Source organism: Oryzias melastigma, linkage group LG16 (assembly GCF_002922805.2).
Source record: "Oryzias melastigma strain HK-1 linkage group LG16, ASM292280v2, whole genome shotgun sequence".
Classification (NCBI taxonomy): Eukaryota; Metazoa; Chordata; class Actinopteri; order Beloniformes; family Adrianichthyidae; genus Oryzias; species Oryzias melastigma.
The window spans coordinates 10,912,386-10,920,679 of NC_050527.1; the positions used below are offsets into that span (position 1 = coordinate 10,912,386).

Genomic DNA, 8,294 nt, shown 5'->3' on the forward strand with positions numbered 1-8,294 from the left:
TTACCCACAGTTTTAAACGATCCATTAATCAGCTAAATTTGCACTTGTTCAACACATCAAGTAGACATAAAAAAAAATGAATGGAATAGTTGAGTTGTTCTCACCATAAAGTTTTGAAAATTAGTAAAAATGTTCCCACCAAAAGGACAGAAGTTTTCCTGGAGGCAGCCATTTTGAAATGAGCAGGAAAAGCCCCTCCACTCCCCCTAGTGGAGTGATGATGAACTACAGGGCAGAAATTGTGAACCAAGTTTGGGTTTTTATAAAAAGTTTGGATCATGCTAAAGAGATAGGGGTCATATTGGGTTACTGTTTTGTTCTATCTGTTCAGTTGCAAGGCCATAAAAGTGAAGGCTCCATAACAGGATTCCTTCTCCAAGCTCTTGATAAACACCAGAACTCAAAAGAAGGAAAGGTTTGTACATCAACTTATTAGCAGCAGACATGATGGCCAGGAAGTGATGAAAAATAACACTTTTGTTTCTCTCCAGCTGTTGACGGATGTCCACGTTCACATGGCGACGGTTGATCTTCTCATAGGGGGAACTGAAACCTTGGCAGCCTGGTTGAGCTGGACTGTGGCCTTCCTGTTGCACAGACCAGAGGCACTGTCTTTTTTTTTTTTTTTAAGTTCTTTCACAAAAAAATGATGCAAAAACATTCCCTAAATTCTGTTAAAATATGTCTTTGCTTGACTCGCAGATACAAACCAAAGTGTATGAGGAGTTGTGCACGGTTCCTGAAGGACGTTATCCAAAGTACAGCGACAGACAAAGACTGCCTGTGCTGTCTGCTCTGGTCAACGAAGTGCTCAGACTCAGACCAGTCGCTCCTCTAGCCGTTCCACACAGAGCCATCAGAAACAGCAGGTCAGCTGAGCATCGATGAAGGAAAAAGTATTTATCGTTTTTTATATTCTTAGAAAGTTGTGTGGAGTTTTTCTTCAGATTTCCCCCCTGAAGGATAAAACCAAACCACTCATAACTTCTCATGGGAAACCACACTGTAATACGCTCAGATGACTTTATTGCCCTTTCTACTTATTGAAATACTTCTCTTTAGCATTGCAGGTTTTTTCATCCCTAAGAACGCCGTCATCATTCCTAATCTTTTTGGCGCTCATCACGATCCTGCAGTCTGGTCTGAGCCGTACAGCTTCAAACCAGGTCCCGCTCCACATCTGACTGCAACCACTGTCCTTTCACTCTGAGCCCTCTTCAAATAAAGTCCTTCCTCTCCTTCTTTCTCTTCCCAATTTTGGTCAGAGCGCTTTCTGGAAGGTGGAGGAGGCTCCACCCGTGCCCTTGTGCCTTTCGGAGGGGGAGCCAGGCTCTGCCTGGGGGAGTCCGTGGCCAAAATGGAGCTCTTTCTTTTCACGGCGTACCTGTTGAGAGACTTCCAGTTCATCCTCCCTGACAGCGATGTCTTCCCTCCTGACCTGAGAGGGATTGCTACTGTTGTTCTCAAGATCAAGCCCTACAAAGTCATAGCCCATCCAAGACCTGCAAGTGGTCTTTGACGCACCAGTGGCTGTGTTCAGTGGAATTTTCTCCATCTTTTTATTCACTTCTGTGGGGATGAAAACGTTTTTCAATGGACTTGTTTGTGGTTTAAAGAATAAAACACAGGATTGATCAGCAGAATTTTATTGTGAGGAGTTACATATATGTTCATATACTCCCGGAATCAATATGTAGCAACTCCATTCTAACTTTCAACAGGCCAGACAGCACCATCTTGTGGATGAGCAATGAAATCCTCCACTTGACCCATGAAAACATTGTTTTGTGTACCTTAACAGAAAATTATAACACTTTAGCAAATAATTTAACCATATCAACACTCCAAGACTGATCTTTTGAATTAAACAATTAAAACAAGATAATAATATAAAGATTTACTAAGGCACTATTTAGTAAATCATAACGGTTCATCAAAATATATTTCTTAATTCCGTCCGAGGTTTTCTAACTCTGTCCTCTAAATTACTAAAATAAATTTACTTGTGTTTTTTGAAATATTTTCATGCATAAAAACTCATTGCAACTGCATTAACCTCCTATTATTTGAGCTAACTCTGTACCTATGTAGCTACAGGGCCCCAGTTAAGCAGAATTACCAACTGTGGTGATATAATGTAATACGTGATGTCCATGCATTAAGAGCTTAAACAAAAGAAAAAGGGTGATTTGATTTAAGATTATGACAACGCTATATTTTCTTGAACATATTTCAAGTTAGAGCCCTTCACTACTGACTCATAGAGGATATTTTTAAAGATTTGATGTAATTTCCTGATCATTCATCTTGTGAAACTCGCCTTTTGCGTGTAGCAACAGACAAGAAGGATGTTGGATCATCAGATGCCACGTTAGAGAACAATGTGTTCTTTTGTGCTGCTTGGATTCATTTTCACCATTTCTCCAACATGGGGAACGGGACCGGATGGAGCTGGTAATTATGGGAATTTATATAAAGCAAGTAGAAGATAAAAAGGAAGAAAACGTATTTTCAGATGCCCCCTTGTGGATGGGTCCTTCCTTGATTTCAAGTGGTGATTCAGCTGAGAAGTTGGTTTACCAACTTCTGTCTTTTTTTTCTAAGAAACTTTAAATGTATTAAAAAAAAAATCAAGATAATATCTGTTTATATTGCACAGTATGCAAAGTCATTCATTGATGTAAGCTTGATTTAAACTGAACTACTCTTTGATTGCTTAGATTTTCTACATTTCTCAAGTCAATTTCCTGATTTGCTTTTAGGCTTTTTATAGAAAGAAAATCATAGAAAAAAAACGTCTTTTTGCTAATATTTATGCCTGCACATGTTTATCACAACAGTTATTTTATTTTTATAAAATTGAAGTGTATAAATATCAACTAAAACTTTAGATTTTAATGAAATAAACACTCTTTCATAATGTGTAAATGTGTTTGTTACAAAATATTTTTTTAATTCTGTAAAATTAAACATTTACATGTTTAAATATGAACTTAAAACTCTAAATTTTAACCAAACAAGCACTCTTTTATTAATAATTATGTCTGTGTAAGGTTATCACAATTGATTTTTTTAACTCCATAAAATTTAATATTTACGTACATATATATTAACTTAAAGCTCTACATTTCAACCAACCAAATATTTTTTTATAATATTTATGTCCATATATGTTTATCACAACTGATTTTTTAAAAGTATATACAATCAAACTTTGATCTGTATAAATATACACTTAAAACTGTACATTTGAACCAAACAGACACTCTTATACTTATTTCTGTATAGGTTTGTCACAACTGTTTTTTTTTTTTCTATTTCTGTAAAATCAAACATATATGGATCTAAATCTTATTTTAAAACTGTTTTCCCTTTTATTTCTGCAGATAAATTGATTATTTTTGCTGCAGGCGAGGAAAGCACAAAAATACCATGTGGTTTACCGTCTATTAGAACCTGCTCCTCTATTAACTGGAGCATGAGGTCTTCATTGGGTACCGAGGTGGTGAAAGCAGGAAAAGTACTAATTCCAAAAGATGGCAAGTACCGTATCCTGCAGGACTGCTCTCTGGAGATTGCTCATGTGCTGCTAGAAGATGCACAGCTGTACATGTGCAGCGACGGTGTGGTTAATACATCTATTTCCCTCCGGTTTCTTGAAAGTAGGAGCATTTTTTTTCATCCATTAACATTTTGAATATCTTATAATATGACAGCAATTCCTCTGTTTGTGTAGTTAAAAAGAGCACAGAAGCTGCAGAAAACACACTGGAGCTTCACTGTTACCTCGGCATTCATCCAGGATTTAGAGACTGTGGCAGCAACTCAGGCGTGCGCATCAGGTGGACAAATCAGGACAACTCGCCTCTACAAGGAGACAGATTTACCCTTGAAAGTTCCTCTCCATGTTTATCAAAACTGGTCATCACTAAAAAACAGACAGATCATCACCGAACATGGAAATGCCAGGTTGACCAGAATGACCAACTCAAAGTCGTCAGTTACACGTCCACGATAACAGGTACACACTTCCTGGCTAGAGTTAAGAATGGATTTGCATGGGTGTGACTGAATGTTTCCCTCCTTGCAGACGGTTTGGAGGAAGTGTTTGCTGCAGTGGGTGAGTCAGTGTCACTTCCGTGCAGCAGCAATTTCTCTTTCACTTCCCCAAGTGACATAAAGTGGACTATTAATGACACCCCCCTGACAAATTCGTCACTCCAAAAGACATTTCAGATCAATAAAGACTCATTGGTCATCAATAAAGTTAACTCTCTTCATGCTGGAGACTACCAGTGCTCAGAGTCCAGCGGTAGTCAAAGGGTGCTCAACAGAGTCAGGCTGCACACCCTTGATGGTAAAGACCAAAAATCCAAAACCATTCAGTGACTGTGATACTTTTCTGTTTTTACATTTTGTCTTTTTGTCTTCAGTTACAGAAGAGTTTGATCCAGAGGGTGAAAATCTTAACCTGACTTGTATTCTCACCTGTGCTGAAAAATGTGAAGCAGATTTCAACTTAACATGGTCTGAGAGAAACCAAAACGGCCTGCAGAGCAGCCTAACCGCTGCAGGTAACACCCTCACAAAGAGGCTCCTTCTTCCTTTTCGGCCACCGAGTTCACAGGAAATACTTTGCTCCGTGCAGCGAGAAGGCGCGCTGATGACGTCAAAGAAATGGCCCTCTGTTCACCGTACGTAAACACACCGTTACAAACAGAAGCTATAAACTCCACAGAGAAATAACAAAAATGGAATCTCCTCAGCTCTGCAAACACTGGCCTGGTTAGGCCTTCCTCTGGGGCTTGTGGTGTGCACGGCTGTAGCAGTCTACATGTACATGAAGAGAAAGCAGAAGACGGATGCAGGTACTGAAAGTGTTGGAGCTATTACACACTTTTGGGAAAGCCCAATAACACATGTATCACTCTTGTCTTAACACAGCGGAAGACTTACCAACTGTTGAAATGGTGAGAGGAGCATTCACGATTGATTCCTGCCAATATAGTCCGAGTGCTCTAACAATGATGTATTCTCTACACAGGGTCATGTTTATGAAGTCATTCAGGATGAGGAACCACAGAGGCCTTTCAAAAGTGAACCACCCAACACAACTTATGACTTATTACAGCCTGTGAACTGAGCTGTTACGGGTCCACTTCAATCATCTTCAGATCTATTGTAAAAGCATTCTTATACTGGTCGTTTAGTTACGATTATCAAGTTCTTTTTAACCAAAATTGTAATTTTATGGGACATAGTTTTCACAGAGCAGCAGTAGTTCATTAGAAATTCACCTCTGAGTCCAACAAAAATAAATAAATAAATAAAAAATCAATATAAATAAAGTTTAGCATGAAATACAACAGGGGTTTCTACTCAATAAACCTCTGTTGTGACAGTAAAATCTGCCCAACACTAGAAGCCCTCAGCCTGCATCTGTTTGCTCAGCTGTTAGAAAAAAGAAAAAAAAAAGAAATACAGTTTCGATCCAGATTCCAGCTCAGATGAGGAAAACACCGACGTCTATTCGTTTACAAGTGGATGCATCAGAATGGAGAGGAGCAGGGAGCTTGTTGTGACCTAATGTCACAAATGTGATCCTTTTCAAACAACATGTTTTTTTTCTGCTCCGGACTCACGATTTGAACAAATAAATACTTGCAAATTACATTTTAAGTTTAATTTTCTTTATGTCTTCTATCATGAGAAAAATGTCAATAAAACATGTTAAAAACACCAAAAACACAATTTTCATCAAAGTGGGTTTTTACATTTCAGTTCATGATATTTTAACAGAAGACATCACAAATCTATAAAAAGCTGTTTTTTTAAAATAATGGAGCATTTGTCATAATTGCTTGTTGACTCACTTATGCAAATAAACTTGTGATAAAAGCACTGTTCTCATTTGATTTAAATCATATTTGATCACATCCTATATCAAAAACACTCTCATTACATATATACATATTTTAGGTGTTTAAGCATAAAAAAGGAAAGATAAAACCTTGGTTTCCATCTGGAACTGCAACTCCTCTAGTACTGAACTGCAACAGAGGAGATAATTTTTTTCTTTAGTTTGACAAGAATATATTATGAGGAGTGAATTCTTTCAGCAGAATCACTTACAAGTTGAAATGTTTTCCTCCTCACAGTAGTACAAACTGTTGACTGTCTTTCTGTCATCTGGGACAGAAACGTGGAGATGAGATAAACATACTCTTAGCTGTCTTTTTGAAAGTACAGTTAGCATAAGTTGACAGTGACATTAAAAGATACCCAGCCAGCAAAGCCAAGTGGGCCCCAGAAAATGTGGTTCCTGTATTTGCCCATATTGACTTAACTGTGGACTCAGTGAGTTAACTTGCTATGCTAGACAGCATAGTGTGCTAACGAGCTTTGTTGTAGCGTGCTAGCAAGTTCCTCTATAGCAAGCAAGTGAGCTCTAGCACAGCATGTTTGTGAGCTCTTCTGTACCAAGCTAGCGAGCTCCGTTGTAGCAAGGTCCACTGTAGCATGCTAGTGAGGTCCTCTACAGCGAGCTAGCAAGCTCTGCTGTATCGAGCTATAGAGCTTCTCTGTAGTATGCAAGAGCGGATCTAGCGAGCTCTATAGCGAGCTAATGAGCTCTTCTGCATTGAGCTAGCAAGCTCTGCTGTAGCATGCTAGCGAGCTCAGCTACCAGAAGCTAGAGCACCACAGTAGTGAGCTCCGCTGTAGAGAGCTAGCAAGCTACACTTTATTGAGCTAGTGAGCTCAGCTTTGTCCACTTAAGTCATTGTGGGCAAACACAGGTGGGGCCGCCACAGAAACTGCAGACAAACCCATTTGGGGCCCACATTTTCTGCCAATTTTTTAACCATATTGGGCCCACTTGATCTTGCTGGCTGGGAAGAGGTGCAAGAAAGTGAAATATCGCGATACTTTTTTTTGGCAATACTTGTTTTGATTTATAAAGCTGCCAAGATGATATTTAATTAATTATTTAAAAGCAAACATGTAGTTCAGTGTCTTACTTTTGTTTTCCCCTGAACTGCCAGCTTTTAGTTGGCAACACAATGAGCCTCTCTGAGCAACAACAAATCTTGCTAGAACCATCTTATGATAAATCTCAACTCATCAGCCTTATGGTTGTTGTTAAATAGCTGTTGTATATACAAAATGAGACATGTACAAGTCAGTTTTAATGAAGTGTAAGAACTATTCAGACAATCTGTTCCAAGTTTGTTCTAGTATCACATAGATTTCTGTACGCACTGTGCAGAGAGATTCAGTCAAAATGCTACAGACGGAGCGCGCCAAAGTTCTGCTTTCTTCACAGCCAACGATTCTAATTCAGAAATCTGATTGATCAGAGTTGCATGCATAATGGTCTGAAAAAGATATAATTACTGAAAGAAAAACAGCATGAATTTAATTAATTCATTCATTCATTCATTTTCTTGGCCACTTTGTCCCTTTTGGGGTCACAGGGGTCCCGGAGCTACTGATGGGTGAAGGGTTCACCCTGGTCAGGTCGCCAGTCTGTAACAGGGCCTCAATCACACACACATTCAGAGTCACATTCACACCTAGGGGAAATTTAGAGTCACCAATTAACCTATGAGGCATGTTTTTGGACTATGGGGGGAAGCCGGAGTCCCTAAAGAAAACCCTCACATGAACGGGGAGAACATGCAAACTCCACACAGAAATATATCGGGATATGTATCATATCGATGTATCATATCGTGACACATGTATCGTGATATCGTATCGCCAGACTCTTGCCACTACACACCCCTCGTAAAAAGTCAAAAAGTCCTCACCTCGTGAATCATGAAGACCGATACTCTCATAGGCATCCATGTAAACTTCAAGAAAACCAGATAAATATAGTTAGACAGCTGCTTTTCCTAACATGTTGATGTATTAGAAAGAGATTTTTTTATAAATCTTACCTGGAGATTGTCTTCTTAATTGAGGAAGGGGTCTTTGGGTCTGAGATTTGAAGTAGATGATCAATGCTATCAGTGCAGAAGTCATGATTATCGTCACAATAACTATTGATGCCACAAATGGATTTGAAGTTGAAGGCGGGACTGGTTCGGTGACCTCCAGTGCTGAGGGAAGCGAGAGCAAAAGTTAGATATCTCCCAGGTGAAGAGGTCGTAGTGTGTGATTCAGAACGTGCAGACCTTGATCGGTTGTCGTCATGGGAGCTGGAATGGTTGTGACCTCAGAACTTGTTTCTGCTTAATTAAAGGAAGCTTTAATCAATGAAGCTGAGTTGAAAAGCTAAACATGCTAGC

At 39.1% G+C, this 8,294-nt stretch overlaps 3 protein-coding genes and 1 long non-coding RNA gene across 8 annotated transcripts in view; 2 read left to right on the top strand and 2 right to left on the bottom strand.

Annotated features, from left to right (window-relative positions):
* The window catches only part of LOC118599779, a 36,271-nt gene extending 36,094 nt beyond the window's left edge, over positions 1–177 (bottom strand). The window contains exon 1 of the long non-coding RNA XR_004949277.1: positions 105–177. This is a non-coding gene — a long non-coding RNA (uncharacterized LOC118599779). The remainder of the gene's footprint in view (positions 1–104) is intronic.
* Positions 1–2,021, top strand: part of LOC112143388 (steroid 21-hydroxylase) — a 5,511-nt gene extending 3,490 nt beyond the window's left edge. Inside the window, exons 8-12 of one of the 2 annotated variants that reach the window (XM_036215751.1) lie at positions 332–415; positions 492–605; positions 703–869; positions 1,063–1,166; positions 1,266–2,021. In XM_036215751.1, coding sequence (XP_036071644.1) covers positions 332–415; positions 492–605; positions 703–869; positions 1,063–1,166; positions 1,266–1,519 — 723 coding nt within the window. In that variant the 3' untranslated portion in view covers positions 1,520–2,021. The remainder of the gene's footprint in view (positions 1–331; positions 416–491; positions 606–702; positions 870–1,062; positions 1,167–1,265) is intronic. The other variant, XM_024267319.2, reaches the window with a different exon arrangement.
* A 316-nt stretch (positions 2,022–2,337) lies between these two features.
* LOC112143606 lies at positions 2,338–5,315 on the top strand. 3 transcript variants are annotated; one of them, XM_024267691.2, is made up of 8 exons: positions 2,338–2,454; positions 3,387–3,662; positions 3,737–4,021; positions 4,091–4,357; positions 4,434–4,694; positions 4,767–4,868; positions 4,945–4,970; positions 5,045–5,315. In XM_024267691.2, exons 1-8 carry the CDS (start codon positions 2,382–2,384, stop codon positions 5,141–5,143), a joined length of 1,389 nt encoding a protein of 462 aa, XP_024123459.1. In that variant the 5' UTR covers positions 2,338–2,381; the 3' UTR covers positions 5,144–5,315. The 3 variants fall into 3 exon arrangements, with proteins under 3 accessions (XP_024123459.1, XP_036071645.1, XP_036071646.1); XM_036215752.1 differs by having other exon boundaries at positions 4,945–5,315; XM_036215753.1 differs by having other exon boundaries at positions 3,803–4,021; positions 4,945–5,315.
* Positions 5,316–5,835: 520 nt separating this feature from the next.
* LOC112143883 overlaps positions 5,836–8,294 on the bottom strand; it is a 3,775-nt gene continuing 1,316 nt past the window's right edge. Inside the window, exons 4-8 of one of the 2 annotated variants that reach the window (XM_024268112.2) lie at positions 8,181–8,234; positions 7,944–8,105; positions 7,812–7,856; positions 6,133–6,189; positions 5,836–6,050 (exon numbers count right to left, since the gene is read on the bottom strand). In XM_024268112.2, coding sequence (XP_024123880.1) covers positions 6,040–6,050; positions 6,133–6,189; positions 7,812–7,856; positions 7,944–8,105; positions 8,181–8,234 — 329 coding nt within the window. In that variant the 3' untranslated portion in view covers positions 5,836–6,039. Of the gene's footprint in view, positions 6,051–6,132; positions 6,190–7,811; positions 7,857–7,943; positions 8,106–8,180; positions 8,238–8,294 lie in introns of both variants that reach the window. The other variant, XM_024268111.2, reaches the window with a different exon arrangement.

Excerpts from the sequence above, each read along its gene's own strand:
- LOC112143606 (XM_036215752.1), top strand. The coding sequence starts at position 2,382 with ATGTGTTCTTTTGTGCTGCTTGGATTCATTTTCACCATTTCTCCAACA. Across the intron at positions 3,663-3,736 it reads TTCCCTCCGGTTTCTTGAAA|TTAAAAAGAGCACAGAAGCT; the intron begins GTAGGAGCATTT and ends CTGTTTGTGTAG. Across the intron at positions 4,695-4,766 it reads GAAATGGCCCTCTGTTCACC|CTCTGCAAACACTGGCCTGG; the intron begins GTACGTAAACAC and ends GAATCTCCTCAG.